General features: G+C 36.4%; 9 protein-coding genes across 9 annotated transcripts; 4 read left to right on the top strand and 5 right to left on the bottom strand.

Moving 5' to 3' along the window:
* Nucleotides 1–715: 715 nt before the first annotated feature.
* B0P05DRAFT_441712 (CAP Gly-rich domain-containing protein) lies at nt 716–919 on the bottom strand (the record flags this gene model as incomplete). Its single annotated transcript, XM_051573759.1, has 1 exon — nt 716–919. A coding segment is annotated over one exon (204 nt), but the record flags the coding sequence as incomplete, so codon positions are not given.
* A 198-nt stretch (nt 920–1,117) lies between these two features.
* Nucleotides 1,118–2,414, bottom strand: B0P05DRAFT_179571 (HAD-like domain-containing protein). Its single transcript, XM_051573156.1, has 7 exons — nt 2,182–2,414; nt 2,034–2,118; nt 1,936–1,988; nt 1,782–1,893; nt 1,532–1,737; nt 1,388–1,488; nt 1,118–1,342 (listed from the first exon to the last, which is right to left on the bottom strand). The coding sequence occupies exons 1-7, from the start codon at nt 2,298–2,300 to the stop codon at nt 1,227–1,229; spliced, it is 792 nt and encodes a 263-aa protein (XP_051432905.1). The 5' UTR covers nt 2,301–2,414; the 3' UTR covers nt 1,118–1,226.
* B0P05DRAFT_588968 (cyclophilin-like domain-containing protein) lies at nt 2,359–2,967 on the bottom strand (the record flags this gene model as incomplete). Its single annotated transcript, XM_051582701.1, has 3 exons — nt 2,359–2,449; nt 2,499–2,848; nt 2,914–2,967. The coding sequence occupies 3 exons, from the start codon at nt 2,965–2,967 to the stop codon at nt 2,359–2,361; spliced, it is 495 nt and encodes a 164-aa protein (XP_051432904.1).
* Nucleotides 2,968–3,282: 315 nt separating this feature from the next.
* B0P05DRAFT_549644 (uncharacterized protein) lies at nt 3,283–3,822 on the top strand. Its single transcript, XM_051579159.1, has 3 exons — nt 3,283–3,504; nt 3,547–3,742; nt 3,800–3,822. The coding sequence occupies exons 1-2, from the start codon at nt 3,332–3,334 to the stop codon at nt 3,659–3,661; spliced, it is 288 nt and encodes a 95-aa protein (XP_051432903.1). The 5' UTR covers nt 3,283–3,331; the 3' UTR covers nt 3,662–3,742; nt 3,800–3,822.
* B0P05DRAFT_549640 (hypoxia induced protein conserved region-domain-containing protein) lies at nt 3,283–4,220 on the top strand. Its single transcript, XM_051579158.1, has 3 exons — nt 3,283–3,905; nt 3,949–4,041; nt 4,088–4,220. Exons 1-3 carry the CDS (start codon nt 3,782–3,784, stop codon nt 4,168–4,170), a joined length of 300 nt encoding a protein of 99 aa, XP_051432902.1. The 5' UTR covers nt 3,283–3,781; the 3' UTR covers nt 4,171–4,220.
* Nucleotides 4,221–5,931, bottom strand: B0P05DRAFT_549638 (uncharacterized protein). Its single transcript, XM_051579157.1, has 3 exons — nt 4,868–5,931; nt 4,394–4,818; nt 4,221–4,346 (listed from the first exon to the last, which is right to left on the bottom strand). Exons 1-3 carry the CDS (start codon nt 5,874–5,876, stop codon nt 4,326–4,328), a joined length of 1,455 nt encoding a protein of 484 aa, XP_051432901.1. The 5' UTR covers nt 5,877–5,931; the 3' UTR covers nt 4,221–4,325.
* Nucleotides 5,932–11,998: 6,067 nt separating this feature from the next.
* B0P05DRAFT_549630 (HotDog domain-containing protein) lies at nt 11,999–13,247 on the top strand. The gene is made up of 4 exons (XM_051579156.1): nt 11,999–12,290; nt 12,339–12,575; nt 12,620–12,729; nt 12,784–13,247. The coding sequence occupies exons 1-4, from the start codon at nt 12,140–12,142 to the stop codon at nt 13,228–13,230; spliced, it is 945 nt and encodes a 314-aa protein (XP_051432900.1). The 5' UTR covers nt 11,999–12,139; the 3' UTR covers nt 13,231–13,247.
* B0P05DRAFT_549629 (NUDIX hydrolase domain-like protein) lies at nt 13,248–14,319 on the bottom strand. Its single transcript, XM_051579155.1, has 3 exons — nt 13,791–14,319; nt 13,641–13,736; nt 13,248–13,595 (listed from the first exon to the last, which is right to left on the bottom strand). Exons 1-3 carry the CDS (start codon nt 14,313–14,315, stop codon nt 13,263–13,265), a joined length of 954 nt encoding a protein of 317 aa, XP_051432899.1. The 5' UTR covers nt 14,316–14,319; the 3' UTR covers nt 13,248–13,262.
* Nucleotides 14,320–16,283, top strand: B0P05DRAFT_598236 (uncharacterized protein). Its single transcript, XM_051583173.1, has 3 exons — nt 14,320–14,571; nt 14,619–14,761; nt 14,808–16,283. Exons 1-3 carry the CDS (start codon nt 14,379–14,381, stop codon nt 16,146–16,148), a joined length of 1,677 nt encoding a protein of 558 aa, XP_051432898.1. The 5' UTR covers nt 14,320–14,378; the 3' UTR covers nt 16,149–16,283.
* Nucleotides 16,284–17,581: the final 1,298 nt, after the last annotated feature.

The following is a 17,581-nucleotide window of genomic DNA, read 5'->3' as shown; positions in this document are numbered from 1 at the left end:
AGTTAGTAGCGAGTGAGCCATAACTCGCTTGAGGCGTTTGAGGCATTTGCTGGCGTACAATATGTGTAGAAGAAGTATTTGAGATTATGCCTGCTCGATCTTCGAATGCATCAGAAATAGATTCTACGTCATGCTGTTCCTGAGTGATAGATTCATGGTCAGTGATTTCTTCTATTTCTTCTTCTTCTTCTTCTTCTTCTTCTTCTTCTTGTGATTGCTCTTCTATTTCTTCTTCCTCTTTTTGTTGTGGTTGCTGTTGTTGCTGCTGTTGTGTTTTCAACTGTTGTTGTTGCTGTTGTTGTTGTTGAAGCATAGCTAGTTTTTCTTGTTGTTGTAAACGTAATTGTTGCAATTTGTTCTCTTTTATATCTTTTGGTGGATTTGCATTGGATCGAGGCGATAAGGGGAGAGCCACTTTACTTTTCCTAGATGCTGTAAGGCTGGCAGTGGGAGAAGCTGATTTTCGACCAGCAGACGCTAGCCCACCAGCAGGAATAGTGGACGGCTTTCTGCCTGGTGCATTTGGCAATCGACTGATTCTCGAAGGAGAATTAATACGAGAAGGCAATAACGTAGAAGAGCTTGAAGGCGTATGCTGCTGCACTGTCCTAGCCGCTGCCAAGTTGGGATCATGAGCAGGCGCGAACCGCCCTGCTATAGGGGAACTACGCTCAGACGAGCTTGTCGCGTCTGAATCGTCGTCTTGGTCTTGCAATAGCTTCACTTGACTCGGTCTGACAAAGACACCATGATTGGCTTTACAGTCAAAATAGCGTTTGCCTTGGACTACACCGCTATTTTTGCCCTGAGGTTCGTCTAATTCGATACCAATCCATTTACCTGTTTGGAAACTCGTTGTGCCTACAAATCGAATACTACCCACTTTGCCTTGAACTAAGGCACGGGCACCTATTTTGAGCTCCGAGGAGATATCGAAGGTGTTGGGAGAAGAGTTATGAGATGAAGAGCTTAGAACAGATCGTCTTCGTTGAGGATCAAGTCCTGACATTTTTTATGGGGCTGAAATTTCTTCAAACGTATAAGTCTTTATATCTAACAAAAGCGTTTTATATATTTATATCAAATAATAGAAAACCAGAAAAAAAAATAAGCGAAATAGAAAGAAAGAAAAAAAAAGGGGGAAAGAGAAAAAGGTTAGGCACATTTTAATCCTGCTGTTTTGCAAGTAGTACAGTTCTCCCCTTTTTTTTAGAAAAATTTCAATCTCATTCATTAAATTGATCAATGACATAGTCAATGGCTTCAACCACTGATTTAAACACTCGTAAACCTTCTTGATCTGAATTTTCAGCATCTTGTGGACGATATTTACCAGTTTGAACTATGAAAAGAGTCAATCTAATGTACGCAAACCTATGTAGTCTACCTAGAAATCGATGTAACCCCAATTCTTTTGCTCCTCCTCCCAAATCATTGGAAACATCGTCACCGATAATGACAACCTGGTTTGGTCTATCTTGCATGTCTCTAGAATAGCATAATCAGCATAGAGTATGAAAAAAGAACTTACATTTGTTGTAAAGCCAATTGAAAGAAATCAACTGTAGGTTTGCCTACTACTTTGGCAGTTGTGCCCGAAGCAAACTCAAGTGCCTTCACAAATCCACCCGGTCCCATAGACAGCTTCTCGTCTTTGTCTGCAAAGTACTTTGCCTTGTGAACTGCAATCAAGTCAACATTTGAGTCTGAGGATAATAAGCGAAAGGCCTCATTTAACTAGGTGACTGTCAGTATGAGATTCAAAAGTATATGGTACTAGCCTTTTCATAATTAAATCTAGAAGGTGCTAAGCCAATGACGACAGCATTAGGACTTGAGCTATCTATGCCACTAAATTCTTCCATGGCTTCGTCTTCCATCAATAACAAAGGTCTATCTTTATCAGTGTTGCTTCATTGTATGATGGTAAGTTACCTGAGCTGCTTTGACTTAACTAGGTCTCGACAGGCAGATAAGGAAGTGAATAGCTACAGTTATTTCAGTGTGCTTTTTCCTTGCAAATTTATATATACATCTTTTTCTTCTACTTGAAAACCAAGGCTTGCAAGTTTTTGAACCAGTCTTTTTGAAGATACTTTTGTTGTATTGGTAGCAAACCTTTTGAAATACACATAGATAAGTTTTTTTTTTATGTGTATTTAAATGATCAAAGCTCTTTACCTGAATGGAATATTGCTTGCCTTTAGGCGTTGAACAGCTTCAATAGCACCAGGGATCACTTTTGTATCAATGTGGATAGTACCACTCAAGTCTATCAATACACCTTTAATGACTGACATGATAAAAAAGAAAAAGAAAAAATACGCGTCTTTAAAAAACAAGCTTTATTTAAATAATTTAGAGTTGACCACAGTCTTCAATGATAACCTTCTTGGTAGTGCGACCAGAGCCAGTACCGAAAGATTCGATCTTCTTAACAACATCCAAACTAAAACAATCAAATTAACACTCCACCTTTGACAAACACAATCACTTACCCTTCAACAACGGAACCAAAGACAACGTGCTTACCATCCAACCAAGCAGTCTTGACAGTGGTGATGAAGAATTGAGAACCGTTGGTACCGGGACCAGCGTTGGCCATGGAGAGGAGACCGGGGCCAGTGTGCTTAAGAGTGAAGTTTTCATCGGCGAACTTGGCACCGTAGATAGACTTACCACCAGTACCGTTGTGGTTGGTGAAGTCACCACCTTGGAGCATGAAGTCAGGAATAACACGGTGGAAGATACAGCCCTTATAACCGAAACCCTTTTCACCAGTACAGAGAGCACGGAAGTTTTCAGCAGTCTTGGGAACAACATCAGCTCTTAATTCCATGACGATACGCTAAAGAAATCATGATTAGCCGTGTTTTTTTTAAAAAAAAAAAAATACGCGTATGATATACTTACACCAACAGGTTGGCCATCAGCAGAGACATCGAAAAAGACCTTAGGGTTAGACATATTAGAAATATTAGATAAAGAAGAAAAAAAAAACTCGAAATTAAAATTTTTGGGCTCTTTTTATTACTGTTTCCCTTCTGTTTCAATCACCGAATTCTTTCACTTTCCAAAAGTTGCTATTCAACTTTACCTAGGTCCGTCAATCAGAGTGGAACAGTGCTTAATTAAAGTGTGTCAATCAAGCTTAAATTGTGACATCAGCTCAAATAAACCAACGCGGTGTCTAACTTAAAACTTTGATTGGTTTATGCAACACCTTCACATACACGCGGGGAAATAGATGTGGCTTGTTTGTCTATTTCGACTAGAGTATGACGTCTACTCTTTATTTCTATCTCTTTTCCTTTTCTCTCTTAATCAGAATATGATACCCGAAGAAGAATATGGCTTGTTATCGCAACAACCAGAAGAAATATCAGAAAATGAACAGGAAGAAGCTATAGAGTTTATTTCATATGCTGAGAGTGATGACGATGATGAAGACCCTTATTTTATGCCCGAACATAATAAACGAACTAGTACTTGGACCTTTCTTAGGTAATAATGACATGTAGAATGATTTCTCATAATTCAGTACAGAATGACTTGTGCTCCTATTCAAGTCGTGCGATTCACGATACCCGCTATTTGCATATTGACTATTATTACTTATACCATTGTGATTGGCGTCTTGACAGGGAAGAAAAAAATCTGACTTAAATAAATCATTTATGCATTCAAGTCCGAATTTATTCATAAGCCCGAGAGAAAAAAAAGTGCGTGGGTGCAGTTAAATGTAAGCGCGTAGTCTACTTCTTTTCCTTGTTTGCTCATCATGTCAAACAACAATAAGGAATATACTCGGGAGGATATTGAACGCATGAGAATCGCCATGGAAGGTGAATCAGCTCTTGACAAAATAAAAAGAAAGTCAAGAGAAGAACCTCTTGTACCAGCAGGTAAGAAAAAAGAAATTGCCTACTATGTCTAATATCATGATAGGTGTTGCTTTAACTTGTTTTGCTCTTGTTGCTGCCACTGTGGGTGTAAAGACAGGTAACAGAGCCTATGCTAATAACATGTTTCGTTTGAGAGGTAAATAATAATTCAAGGAATCAGCATCGTAACCTATTCATTTTAGTTGCAGCACAAGGTTTCACTGTCTTGGCTATGGTGGGTGGTTCTCTTTACTATCAATACAAGGAGAAAAACAGCAAGCAATAATGTAAATAAATCTCACTCAATGTCTATTATATTCCAAAGAAAAATTTGTTTTGTGCTACTCCATGAAAGTTTATTGGGGTAAATGTAGTCCTTGAAGTAACAGCAAATTGGTTGCCATGCCATCATCTCCTGTAGATGTGATGGCACTGCTATCATCAACAATGAGACTCTGGCTGCTATTATTATTAATATGATGATTAATGTTATACAATGAGGACCCTACTTCTTCTTTCTCTTCTTCGATTACTAAGGATTGAAGATCTGGTGCTTGCATCAAAATGTCCATAAACTCGTCTCGTAGTAAACTGAAGCCTTCCAAAACATGTACATTTTCTGAAGAAGCTTGTTTATCTTGTGTAAAATCATGGCATTGAACCCAAGTACCATCCACTGTCATAAAGAACTTGACTTGGCTAGGTGAACTCAAGAAGAATTCAAGCTTATAGAGACTACCGAGGTTATGCGTCCGAATGAATTGGACCAGATTCAAATTGATTTCTATACGGAAACTTTGTTGATCATCACCTATAGACCAGATCAAGGTGCGAGCCGATAGGTCCACATGGCAATGTAAGTCACTAACACGCTTCCAGCTACCAATTTGAAGATTTTGTACAGAGAGATTATAGGTTTGTTGAGGATATCTCACTATTAAAGACGTTAGTTAATTGTTTTGAAAATGAGTAAACTACTTTACCTGATTCATGAGCTGTAGGAAGGTGATAAGCTTCTTCAATAATCGTTGAGGAGTTATATAACCTTGGTTCTGTTGAGAACAAGAGTTGTTGTGGTTGAATATTAGACGTAGAATGGTATGAAGAAATGGAGCTAGGAGGACCCAGTGAAGAGTGTCTTTCTTGAGGTGTAGGTTTTCGATAATAAGGATAAGGGCCCACAGAATGAGCTCGTATGCGCTCAGAAGATAGAGAAGCTGACGAAGATCTATAATGATTGCGACGATGGACATGAGAAGAATGACGGTAGTTGTCTGAAGTAGTAGAGGAACTTGAAGTAGAAGCTGATAAAGTCAAGTCAGGCATGCCAGTATGAATAGGAGGTGTCATGGAGCAGCCAGTTTGATTTTCTACTGACCAAGGACTTGATGAAGAGAAAGAAGAAGAAGAGGAAGTAGGTGGAGGAGGAGGAGGAGGAGGCATTGAAAGGCTTTGACTAGCGTCACCTACAGCTTTGTTATCCTCAGCATTGACATTTTGATGTTGTTGTTGATGGAAATAATAATAATAGTAATAATAATACAGATTGGGATCGATTGAATCTTGTTGTTGCTGAAAGGCAGCAGTTTGACAGGCAGCAGCAGCAGCACTTGCAGCATATTGTTGTTGCATATACAGTGTCGAATCTTGTAATTGAGCTGATCTCTTAGCTTGGTTTTTGACTTTGGCACGGCGATTTTGAAACCAGATTTGAATTGATCGCTCAGGCATACCTAATTGATGAGCTAATTGCTCACGTACACGGTTGTTGGGCGAGGGATTTAAACTGAAGGATTTCTCGAGAATAGCTAACTGTTCTGGCGAAGTACGAGTTCGTTTACGAGGAGGTGAGATGTCTCGATCAAAAGATGGTGGTACTACTAATGGTGGAGGAGGAGGAAATGAGAACATCTTATTGTTGTCACTGTATGGGTGATACGGGTGGCCAAAGAAATTGTTATTGTTGTTAGGATTGTAGCTAGGCATAGACATTATAAATTATTAAAAGGATATAGGTACTATTAAGTAATATGAAGAAAAAAAAAGTAATAAGAGGGAATGAATAGTGCTCATATATATTTATATAATAAATCTCAACGTTGTACAGTGTATATTTACAAGTAAAAACCGATCATCCGTATTCAGAGATCCGCTTCGTTATTCTTTTGAAAGTAACACCTTTTTGTTTGCCTTGCAGAAGATTTTAATAGGTTGTTGATCCAAACAATAGAACTACATAAATTAACATATATTATCGTGTAGCAATTGAATCTTCATTTTATTTTTATTTTTATTTTTATACACTCTGTATTCTTGTGCCTAAAAAAAGAAAAAGGGAGAGCATAATCGGCCATTCAATCATTGAAATAGATGAGCATGTCGTACAAATTCCTCTCCTGTCTACTCGCACGTGCTTTGCTGTGTTTTCATCAACCTTCAAACTAATGAAATGACAAAGAATTTATTGTTAATATATAATACATGTCACATTACACTACAGGGAATCTATAATTATGATTCAACAATTATAGAATTACAAAGTCCTATTTTACTTTTGCTCCCTTAAACCGGGTATCAATTAATATAACACTAATCAAACCTTGTCGAACTTTTATCCAACATTACTTCGGAGTTCTCTATGCATTGTAACATTAAATCTTTTTTGGTCACCTTTGTATGCTAAGACAGTATGAATTAGATGATACTCTAAATCCATAAGCTCGGTATGTTGATTGAAAATGAGGTGATTCTTGCATTTGGCAGGTTGTAAAGTTACTAAAAAGAGTAAGTAACATTGTTTATCTTCAATTCGACTATTCCGTAGTTTAAATTCTATACGTTTATATGTCATAGTACTACAAAGCATAAAGCTCAGTCCATGTTCCTGCTTTAAAGTATATGAATATCTAAATAAGAACACATGGTAATTCTTGTTATGAATTTCAATGCGCGAGAATGTCATTCGTATGAGCCTGAGAGTCAATCTATCAAGTAGTCCTGCCATACTTATCGTTAACGTGTATGTATGAAGGATTGAATCAAGCCTATAACTTTAAAGTTACATAATTCTACTTTGCTGAAGAAAGAAAAGAATAAATGATAATATATGTTGGCCAATGAAAGAAAGAAGAAACTATAATTCTAGAACTTTTTGATTTTTTAATTTATCATTTATGAACTATGCATTAGTTTTCTTTGAGATGATTCAATCCTATATGAAAGTGTCTTGCTCAGCTTCCAGAAATAGATTTGCTCATTTTAGATAAATGAATTTGCAAGTTTAATTTTTTTTTTCTTGCGTACAAACTTTCCCTTGTCTACATTGTCGATCAAAACGTCTTATACAACGCTCAGATATGTTTCAATAATTATAGCTTCAGCTTCTACCCGTCGACAAAAACTCTTTAGCAATATACAGAACATGCAAGGCAAGAGAGGAGTAAAGAAAGATAAAGGGTATTTTTCTTCTCAATAGAATACAAGATGTGTTATTTGTTATTAAACAATGTCCCCTCTATTTGGGCACTTTTACGTTACATCTATCGCAATTAAAAATATGATCAAAAGACATTCAAGCATGTAAGATTCTTTTTTTTTTTATTGAAGCCAGTCAAAGCAACATCAACGGTCGCTTCCTCCGATGTAGCATAAAAGTGTGTGATGCTTACTTTTGTGTTTGTTTGCTCATTATACTGATATACGTATCAATTTAGTAGCTATATACTTTTTCAGCATGGTTTACAAAGGGTACTTCATTCTTCTTCTCAAAACAATCTTATACAGACCAGAAAAACAAAATCAATGCCCTATCATAATCTCTATTAGCACAGACGAGAGATGGCTTACTATGATATCGTCAACTTGGATCTTTAGCTTTTTGCCTTTCAGTACATTGCTATTGTCCTACAGCTATGTGGAAAAGACTTGTCTTACGATAATAAAAAACAAGGTTCTTTCAATTCTAAGATCTAAAATTGCTTCTGTTTAAAATATTCAATTGTTTGCGATTCAGGATTGTAGTAAAGCATACTTTAGTCAGCATAAAGGATGTATGTGTGCTGCACTGCTTATACTGAGATACATTAGTTCAATATAAAAATTTGCAAAGACAAAAGTGATGCTTAATCTAAAGTGCAAAAACATCGCACATTTTCCAATAGCTCTTGTCACAGTTTTTGTTGTTATGTATTTTAAAAAATAGGTTTAAAATGAAATATGGCTAGTGAATCATTACTATATATATATATATATATATAAAAAGAAAGCCCTGTAAATCTGGACCTAAGAATACCATTTGCTTGTATTAGCACTTACAAGAAACGAAGCTTGATTTTCCTTCTCAGACAAAAGCGTCAATCAAAAGGGGCATTGTTAGTAACAAATAAAAAGCCTATAAATGCTTACATGTACATATTTATCGGCCCTATTAATCAAGATCTTGCTTTACAACTGATACCTCACAGATTATCCGGCCAAGTGAATTTAATTAATAATGCATCAAGGAATTTATGCATTTTCGTAAACTTTCTTACTTTCAATTAGTCTTTCCAATTCTAGATTTATTGCAACTTCTTAAAATGGTATAGATCTGGTTTATTCTGTGTACATAAAGTAAAGGGAGGTTTGTAATAGCTAAAACATAATTCTAAATAGTTCGGTGACCACAAGGCTATATCTGTGGACACTGACAGCTTTCATGGTTGACATAATGTTGCATAAGTGTTGAAACAAATAAAGTTTAAACTTCAGTGCTACAAAACTTTGTATAAGCTTTGGACTTTGACTATCAAAAAGCGCTTAAAATGGTACACTTGTTTGCTTTCTATGCTATTTATAAATCTTGTTCGTTCTTTTGATGTTCTCTAACTGTCGTACAATCTCAAGAAGTTATCTTTTTTTAAAAAAAGATGACTTGCTAAATTTACTGGTTTAAATGAAGCCTTATATTTTGGTTTGGTTTGCACAATGTCTTACAAACAATATTAACAAGCTCTTTGTAGTAAAAAGAGAATATCCTAAGAACTTAAAGAATAAAAATAAAAAACTGCTTGATTGAAGAAATCATTCGATACAATACAAAAATCTCTTTTTCTTCTTGTTTTTGTGCTCATCATAATATAGTTTGCTCAAAAGAATAAACCATAATGGATTCTGAAGACAGAAAAATGGCATGATTTTCATCCTTGAATAAGTCCCCTAAAGCATAAACGATGGGCACTATAAATTATATAAAATAAAAGTTTAGATTATTTATTAAAAGAAAATAAAACAAAAACTAATACTTGGTATGGCCACCTTTAGCATCAATCACCACTTGATATCGGCTTTTCATGCTTCCGACCAAGCGTGCAGCATATTCTTGGGTCGAAGTTCTCCCACTCTTGTCAAAGTATCGACTTGAGGCTTTTGATATTGTGTACCTCAACCCTTCTGTTGTCCACAAAATTTTTAGGAGCATTCTAATATGCTCAATAGGATTCAGATCAGGATTTTGAGTAGGCCAGTACTCAGAGCATCTAATTTGATGAGTGTTTTTTGACCATCGAGCATAGGTATCCGTATGACAAATAGCACCATCTTCTTGCAAGGCGAAATCCCTGTCTTGAGTTCTTTTGAGCTCCATTAACCATGGATGCAATGTTTGAGACAAAATATTCACATAAACATCTTGCTTAACAGACTCCTCTTCAACAATGGCTAAATGCTTAAAACCCCCAGACCATAGTACAATCGCCTCCTCATAGTGTTCACTAACCTTTCGGAGCACTCTTCTGTCTGAACTGCTAGACAGACAGAACTTTGATTCATCTGATCAGATGATGTTACGCCACTGATCATCTGTCCAGTTAATCTTACTGCTGGCCCAGTGAAGTCTATTCTTTCTCTGCTGATGATAGAGACAAGACTTCTTTGCTGCCACAAACGATCGGAAGCCCATTTGCTGAACAGCTAAGATCGCAATGTCTTTGTGAACATTGATGTTCATTGTCACGAGTTCTTCTTTTAACGTGTTGCAGACGGCAAAAGGATTCTTCCTGAGGATGCGACCAAGGTGTCTTTCAGTCCTCTTATTAATTTTGTAGGGCTTAGCACGATGAGGGCTGCCAGCCTACCTCAATCTTTCAATTATGCTTCTGACAGTCGACACAGGTAATTCTACCAATCTTGCAATGTCAGATGGTCTTCTATTGTCCATGCTAGACCGGTAGGCACCGTAGAGTTGTTTTTCGTTTGGCTTGTTGTACTCATGGCGGCTGCTGTCGTTAGTTTCTTGATTAGACATGAGTAGAGTGATGAGATTAGAAAAAAGTAAAGAATCTTTATTTGTGAGATCTATGTAACATTATGCCTTTTGTTTATTTCTAGCTGCACAAAAAAGTTTCTATCAATTTGATTAGAACAATGCAAGCATTTATTCTTAAACAGTTTTCATGAAGGCGTATTATATACCTTTCTTTTCCTTTTAAAGGTACAAAAAAGCGATAATGTACGTTAATCATTTTCCTACGAAATGCAGCTATAAGGCCGATTATTTAGTATATCTGGTGAAGACAAACCATTTGTTTGTGTCAAAGACGAACATTATAGAATGAAATAACATGCTTCAGAGCTTGGCATAGACGGAGTGCTACCGCAAGAAAGTCTGAGTTTAAATGTATGTTGTCAGATCAAAAAATGAAGAAACCTGGCAAAAAAAACACAGAAAAAAAAAGATATTCAAGGGAAATAGTAAACTAGAAGCATTCAGAGAAACTATTAGCAAAGCTTACAGCCAAATTTTGTAGGTTAGGTATCGCACATTGAATGATGTGAAGAACATACCATATTCACAACTAAAATATTGAGTTATCTGTCAAAAATGCATATTCTATTTTTGAGCTATAGCGTACACTTTTTATAGCACCTTTGCATATGTAACAGTCTAAGTGTGTCTTATACATCTAGGAGAATGATTCATACCAAGACATGTTATGTCTACAATCTCTCTATCACTCACAAATCGCAAAAAAGTGAAATGTGAAGATTTCTTAAAGATATCATAAGGCCTCTGGTATGACTTTCCTCTTATGGTTAATACCTTCGCTTTATTTAGTAGAGATGGTGTTTCTACTTCTATTGTGCACCTCTCTTTTCTCTTCTTTTTTTACTTTTTTTTCTTTCTTATCTTTCTTACTTGTATACACTATAGTACATCATCGTCTATGCTTCCTGCTCTTTCTTTCCATATTTTCTATCCCTCTATAGTTTCTTTATACATGTACCCTATAGGGCCCAGTCTTCATAAGCTTACAAATAAAATATAGATTTTTACCGGGTATCATAAGACCAAAATGATGATTCTCCTACTTTTTCAGAACCTGGTATATGCTTGCACAAACATTTTCTTTTATGTATGAACAAACACAGGAAACTTGAAAAACGTGAATTGGAAGGCAGAAATGATTGTTTATTTCAATAAACGCTCTCACCTGCAGCGGGCGGCCACTCCACCATTGGTACTGTTATTATTGGATTTAGTTTTAGTTTATGTTAAGGGCTGACGAAAGAAGACCAAGCTACAATTTAAGATTGTACAATAAGCTTAATTCTTGAAGAAGGCATAAATCGAGGATTAAAAGCATAATAAAGATATAGTATGCATAATTGGTTTTGCTGATGCCAAACGTAACCAAAAGTTGTCTAGTGCCCACAATGCATTTCTGTTTCAAATATGTTGATGATAAAAAGGCGAAGAGAGAAATCTAGTTCTAGAGGAATAGGAATTTAATATTGAAGGTATACTTAATGGATGACTAAATAGATTTTATAGATGACACCTAATGCCTATATCTCTTTTGAAAGTATGAAATGTTCTTTTGTCTTCCCAAATGAACTTGGACACAGTGAGTGTATTCACATTTATGTCTCAGAATACAAAACAAAAATATTTTTTTCTGATTTTATGAGTTCATAAAAAGTAGATTTTAAATGCTCTAACTAGCCATATGCAAAGAAGATGCTATCATGGTATTGACATTGCTTTAAGACTCTTAGCATTATATGGCTCGAAACAATCTGAGAAATGATTTCAATGATTCCGTAGTAGCGTTTATATATTACATAAGGTAAATTGAATAGACTTTGCGGGGTAACGGAATGTGCGAAAATTCATTCGTCAGCAGAATTAACTTTTTTTTTTCCCTTTCACTATTAAAATCTCACAGCTTATCTTGTGTTTTGTTTTTCGTATTTTTTTTATCTTTCTATATCAAAGTATGCCAGTAGAAGGATTCAAAGTTGATGTAGACAAGGCTGTTGGCCATAAGTTTGAAAGCGAAAAGGTTGTCTGTAACCGTCGTGATTTTTTATTGTATGCACTCGGTGTGGGTGTTAAAGAAGACGAATTAAAGTACTTATATGAACTGGGTAAGCTACAATCCATACACATCCAAGAAAAAAATTAACCTTATTTAGACAAGGACTTTGCTCCTCTTCCTACTTATCCTCTTGTTCTCTTGCTCAAGGGTGATGATTATAATGTTAACTTGTTTAAGGAACGCGCTCAGGGCAAAGGTACTCTTCCTGGTATGCCTCATTATGACCCTAATAAGATTGTGCATGGTGAACAGTCTTTGGAGGTCTTTAAGCCCTTTCCCGTCGATGGTGGTAATTTTAGTGCTCAAAAGACTTGTACCGGTATTTATGACAAAGGTAATCCATTGTATTACAAGCCATTTTCTCATGTGATTATGCAGGTTCTGGTATGGTGATTGAGACCACAATTGATCTCTATGATGAACAAGAAAAGGTGCATTACTGCCGTATGGTCTCTAAGTCTTTTGTTCGTGGCTATGGTGGATGGAATGTAAGTTAATGTTCTACATAGATAGATATTAGGCTAATTTCTTTTTGTCTATAGGGTCCCAAAGGACCTAAAGGTGTTTCCTACAACCCCCCTAAACGTAATCCAGATGCTGTAGAAGTGTTTCCTACCACTGTCAATCAAGCACAAATCTATCGTCTTTCAGGTGATTACAATCCTCTTCATATTGATACTGCTTTAGCACCTACCATTGGTTTCCCTAAGCCTATTCTTCATGGTCTTTGTACTTATGGTGCTTGTGGCCATGCTATCATCAAAGCGTTGGCTGATAATGAACCTACCCGCTTCAAGTCTATTGAAGGCAGATTTGCTTCTCCTGTATTCCCTGGCGAAACCATTGAAATTTACATGTGGAAAGTAGACAGCAAAGATCCCAAGACACAAGGGGTTGTTTTTGTTGCTAAAGTGAAGGAAAGAGACGTTGTAGTAGTTAACAATGGTTACGCTACACTTTACAAAAAGGGTCATGAATCCAAGCTTTAAGTTTATTTAAATAAATTTATGTGTGTAAATATTCAAGCATGATGTCCTTTTCTTGGTGTAGGGAATTCTAGTCTTCTATGAAGACGATAGGATATGTCAATATAGTTAGGTTCTTCATCAGGAGTAATAAATGCATGTCGCATCATAAAGTCGATAGCCACTAAACCACAGTTCGTCTTCCATTCGTTGTTCAAAATAGTCTCTCTCACTTTATCAAGTCGCCAAAGATAAAAACAGTCGACTTCTCCATCGCATGGAGTGGGTGTGAAGTCTTGAGGCAATTCTAAATCAAAAATATACTGTGTCTCAGGCTGTAATCCATTGGAAGTATAAGTGTAATAAGTGATTACATTCACACTTTTAGCCTAGGTAATGTTTTTAACATATGTGTATCTTTCTTTCTATCCTACCTTGGAAGCAATATCAAGAGGAATACTAGCTTCTTCATCGCATTCTTTGATAATTGTGTCTTTCACTGAATACGTATAAGAAATGCCACCAGCAACCTAAAAACATATCCTTTTTTTTTAGTCATGATTTTACAAAGGTGCTTATCATACACAATTGTCTAATAGGCCTGGCCATGTCTGCTTCGTCTTTGATCTTCTAGCCACCCACATACAGATATTTCCATCCTTATCGCGTGTATAAGCATTTAAATGTACGCCAAATGTCGAGATGCCAAACAATGGAGTTGCTGCACGCTCCATAACAAAAGCAACATTATCAGCTTGTTCTGAATCTCCATAAACAGGATACAGTTCATTTCTCCAGCCAGATAATGCATCAAATGTCTTATCCGCTCTCCAAGTATTCATAAGTGTCTCGACCACTTTAGTTCTCTTCTGAACCGTATCAACCCATGAAGCAAAACGGATGAGTGTTTCGGTGATCTCAAAAGGCTTATGATCATTTTGACTATGGTTGTATTCTTTTAAGGCCTTCATCACATCGGGTAAAACATTTCCTATCTTTTGAGATCCCAGGTAAATTGGCACAGCATGATGAATATCAAGCTTGCTAGAGGCGTCTATTTCATAAGGGAAACTGTCGCACTGTTCAACAACCTCAAGTAAGGACTTCATGAGTAGAAAAGAAAGGAGATTGAAATTTTAAAATTTTTCTTTTTTCTTTTTGTTTTTGTCAAGATGCACTTGGGATTACTAACACAAGAACGATTGTCGTTTGATCCTATTAAACCCTTGATCCTTCGAGGACCGCCTTCAGAAGACTCTTCCACCGTATTTACGGGCAACATTGTCTTATCCTTGTCTAAATCTACCAAAGTAACAAGTATTACTGTTACTTTCAAGTCAACAGCTACTACTTACTGGCCCGAAGGTAAAACTAGAATGAATTTAGAGAGTATTTGACAAACAAATGAGCAGGAATTGGTGCACGTGGGACACGCTTAACCTATGAAAAAACATTAAGCGATGAAAGCGTTGTAATTTTAGAATCCAAAAAAAATGAGTACATCAAACTGTCTGCTGGTATTCATCGCTTCCCTTTCGCCTTTATTGTACCTAATGTAAGCCTTTATATACAATACAAGCAATGCATCTAACTAGATATAGTCCATTGTGGAGACAATCGAAGATGTATATGGTCGAGTAAAACATACAGTGGATGCTCATGTAATTGGTCCAGGCATTCAATTGCTCAATAACTGGCATGTCTCTAAGCCTGTATTAGTATTGCGTACTTACATGTCAGACTCACTATTGACCAACAACTCATTACAAGACCTTTCTCGTACTTATGAAAAACACCTACCTATTGTCGATGTTCAGTTGGTTGTAGAACGTGCTGCCTTTTCATCAGGCGACCTTTTTTTCCTTAAGCTAATTATGCAACCCCAGCGAAAGAAAGTCCGTCTAGACCATATGGAACTCATAGTGACCGAAAACAGACGTTACCATGTTGCCGAGGTACATGCCAATCGCACAGACACAGAACAATTCCAGTTGCCTTATTTAGCGTCTGTTAGGCTAGCCGAAAGCGGTGAGATATTGAACGAAATCGACAGTCTGAAATCTGTATTTACAAAAAATGGACGAGGTGTTGATTTGACAGACACTATTGCTTATCGAATCACATTTGCCACACCCACTTGTATGCGAAACATCCACCATACGACTTATTACAAAGATATTCTATTCAAGCATCATCTCAGTATTAGTATGGCTATTTCTTATGTAGACGATGATGATCCAACCTTATTTCGTCCTGAATTAAACTCGAATCATAGTAGCAGCAGTAGTCTTGGAGAAGAAGGGTTTATGGTCATGCCATCATCATCTATTGAGCACCATGCAAATGAAGCCATGTCTGCAGTAGCACCACCACCTGCAGCATTTGCCATGTCTTTTACCAACACGAACACGCATATAAGACAACCTGTCATTAACGTCAACACGTCGAATCCTCCTTCTGTTTTCTATCCTCCTCCTCCCATACCGTCATCTCAACATCCAACTCAGCCTACATGGCTATCCAAATTGCGAAAACCAGTCAATGCTAAAGAAGGCGGACGGCATGTAATCAGGAAGCGCGAGACAATCCGTTTAGAGACACCCATTGGTGTGTTTGATTGTCGACTAAAAGAAGACTATGGTCGCTTACCTTCATATTCAGAACTCAATGTCACAGCTCGTCCAACACATAATGATGACAAGAATAAGATACAGCCTGATATGGTAGAGCAAGATTTGATGCTACAATGTATGCCAGATTCTAATCAACAAAAACCTTTTAAAGAACCTCAACCACAATTGTGTCCTTGTTATTTTAAGTTTAGACGCCAAATGGAAATGGCTTCTCAGGCACAGTTGCTTTCTACCAACAGTAATACAAACACAACATTAGAAAGAATACCGTCTATCCCTCCGCCCGATTATGTAGAAACAATTAACTAATTTAAGCATAAATACCCCAATTAGCATTCAATTTCATTTTAATAACAAGCACAACTGTGTAAAGCATAACATTGTCTTCAATTGATTTGTCAATGTCAAAACAATAGCAAGAAATTAAGATCAGACAGTTTATTGAGTTAATAATAAGTTCATATTCACCAATTATGTCTTTTCAGCGCAAAGTGATATTGTTCATGCTATTTCGCATTAGTGGAAGTAAATAGCACTAGTAAATGCAAATCTGACATTACAAAGTGCAACATTGGCATTAGATAATGCAGTTTGTCATTATTAAACGAGCTTCACAATATTTCTAGTGCTTTTCTTCATCGCCTAAAGCATTAGATAATCACTTAAATTGAATTAGTTGTTGTTCCTAAACCAATCTTAGTTGGTTCCGATTCAGCTTCTAAGGTGATACATGCTCTCCGAGGCGCGCTTTGCTTTCAGTGTTTGGATTTTATCATCACCACTTTGAACCCATGCTGGTTCCCTATAAAACACAGAGTTTTTTTTTTTCCTCCACCCATTACCCATTGGTGTTCAACTATTCCATTTTTCCAAAAAAGAAAAAAAAAGTTGACATAAGACTTCTCAGCTTGAATGTATAAGTGCTAAAGTACTCTTCAGCACTACTGTTAGAAAAAGGTGCTAATGCACCAAGTCACATATAAGACAAAACAGCATTTATAGAAGCGTATTGTCAAATCACACTGCAGAAATATACGGGTGAGGTTCAGTTCCATTATATCGTATGGTCCTTATAGTCCACTCACATCTTACATAAAAATACAGATACATATTACATATATGGATGGTTTAAATGGTTTATTTTATTTATTGAAATACATGGATGTATAAATAATTATAGAAATCATTTACTATATAGATGTGATTAAAGAGTTGCATATTATAAAGAATAACAAAGATTGACTATAAACACTAGTATAGAGAACATCTCGAGAAAGCACAACCACTAGCCAAAAATAGATTCAATCCAGACAACACTAATGTCAACCTTATTCCGGAAGGAAGCGAGCACTATAATTATTGAATGACAACATTTATTCAAAACCTAAGCAAGATTACAAGGAAAAAATGGGGTATGAGTCATAGTGCCTTGATTTATTATTTGCATACCTCAACGACAAGCCTTTATAGATAGCACTACCGAAAACAAATAGCTTTGAGGTCTAAAAGAAAGAAAGGTCAATACAATTGCCACAGAAAGCATATAGCTTACTTGTCTCATCACTCTTGAGGTTGCTCTTATACAACAGTATCCCCAGTAGTCCAAGTCATCTACCAGTGGCAAAGTAATATGAGTACGCCTAACCTTATACATAGTCATTATCTTTCACCAAAAAAAAAAAAAAAGTAGTAAAAGTGAAGTAATTTTTGGCTTTGAACACAAGTACTTAAAGGAAGAGCAC

This window comes from Gilbertella persicaria, assembly GCF_025201335.1.
Source record: "Gilbertella persicaria strain CBS 190.32 chromosome Unknown B0P05scaffold_31, whole genome shotgun sequence".
Lineage (NCBI taxonomy): Eukaryota > Fungi > Mucoromycota > Mucoromycetes > Mucorales > Choanephoraceae > Gilbertella > Gilbertella persicaria.
This window is presented reverse-complemented; position numbering and strand designations above follow the sequence as displayed.

What these genes read in the sequence shown, in the direction of transcription:
- B0P05DRAFT_179571 (XM_051573156.1), bottom strand. Translation starts at nt 2,300, where the DNA reads ATGTCAGTCATTAAAGGTGTATTGATAGACTTGAGTGGTACTATCCAC. An exon ending in CTAGATTTAATTATGAAAAG is followed by an intron (nt 1,738 to 1,781) that starts GCTAGTACCATA and finishes ACAGTCACCTAG; the next exon opens with TTAAATGAGGCCTTTCGCTT. An exon ending in CAATTGGCTTTACAACAAAT is followed by an intron (nt 1,489 to 1,531) that starts GTAAGTTCTTTT and finishes ATGCTATTCTAG; the next exon opens with AGACATGCAAGATAGACCAA.
- B0P05DRAFT_549644 (XM_051579159.1), top strand. Translation starts at nt 3,332, where the DNA reads ATGATACCCGAAGAAGAATATGGCTTGTTATCGCAACAACCAGAAGAA. An exon ending in AGTACTTGGACCTTTCTTAG is followed by an intron (nt 3,505 to 3,546) that starts GTAATAATGACA and finishes AATTCAGTACAG; the next exon opens with AATGACTTGTGCTCCTATTC.
- B0P05DRAFT_549640 (XM_051579158.1), top strand. Translation starts at nt 3,782, where the DNA reads ATGTCAAACAACAATAAGGAATATACTCGGGAGGATATTGAACGCATG. An exon ending in AGAACCTCTTGTACCAGCAG is followed by an intron (nt 3,906 to 3,948) that starts GTAAGAAAAAAG and finishes ATATCATGATAG; the next exon opens with GTGTTGCTTTAACTTGTTTT. An exon ending in TAACATGTTTCGTTTGAGAG is followed by an intron (nt 4,042 to 4,087) that starts GTAAATAATAAT and finishes TATTCATTTTAG; the next exon opens with TTGCAGCACAAGGTTTCACT.
- B0P05DRAFT_549638 (XM_051579157.1), bottom strand. Translation starts at nt 5,876, where the DNA reads ATGTCTATGCCTAGCTACAATCCTAACAACAATAACAATTTCTTTGGC. An exon ending in TCCTACAGCTCATGAATCAG is followed by an intron (nt 4,819 to 4,867) that starts GTAAAGTAGTTT and finishes CGTCTTTAATAG; the next exon opens with TGAGATATCCTCAACAAACC. An exon ending in TCGAAGAAGAGAAAGAAGAA is followed by an intron (nt 4,347 to 4,393) that starts GTAGGGTCCTCA and finishes TAATAATAATAG; the next exon opens with CAGCCAGAGTCTCATTGTTG.
- B0P05DRAFT_549630 (XM_051579156.1), top strand. Translation starts at nt 12,140, where the DNA reads ATGCCAGTAGAAGGATTCAAAGTTGATGTAGACAAGGCTGTTGGCCAT. An exon ending in AAAGTACTTATATGAACTGG is followed by an intron (nt 12,291 to 12,338) that starts GTAAGCTACAAT and finishes AACCTTATTTAG; the next exon opens with ACAAGGACTTTGCTCCTCTT. An exon ending in TACCGGTATTTATGACAAAG is followed by an intron (nt 12,576 to 12,619) that starts GTAATCCATTGT and finishes GTGATTATGCAG; the next exon opens with GTTCTGGTATGGTGATTGAG.
- B0P05DRAFT_549629 (XM_051579155.1), bottom strand. Translation starts at nt 14,315, where the DNA reads ATGAAGTCCTTACTTGAGGTTGTTGAACAGTGCGACAGTTTCCCTTAT. An exon ending in CAGGCCTATTAGACAATTGT is followed by an intron (nt 13,737 to 13,790) that starts GTATGATAAGCA and finishes ATATGTTTTTAG; the next exon opens with GTTGCTGGTGGCATTTCTTA. An exon ending in CTCTTGATATTGCTTCCAAG is followed by an intron (nt 13,596 to 13,640) that starts GTAGGATAGAAA and finishes AACATTACCTAG; the next exon opens with GCTAAAAGTGTGAATGTAAT.
- B0P05DRAFT_598236 (XM_051583173.1), top strand. Translation starts at nt 14,379, where the DNA reads ATGCACTTGGGATTACTAACACAAGAACGATTGTCGTTTGATCCTATT. An exon ending in TACTACTTACTGGCCCGAAG is followed by an intron (nt 14,572 to 14,618) that starts GTAAAACTAGAA and finishes ACAAATGAGCAG; the next exon opens with GAATTGGTGCACGTGGGACA. An exon ending in TCGCCTTTATTGTACCTAAT is followed by an intron (nt 14,762 to 14,807) that starts GTAAGCCTTTAT and finishes AACTAGATATAG; the next exon opens with TCCATTGTGGAGACAATCGA.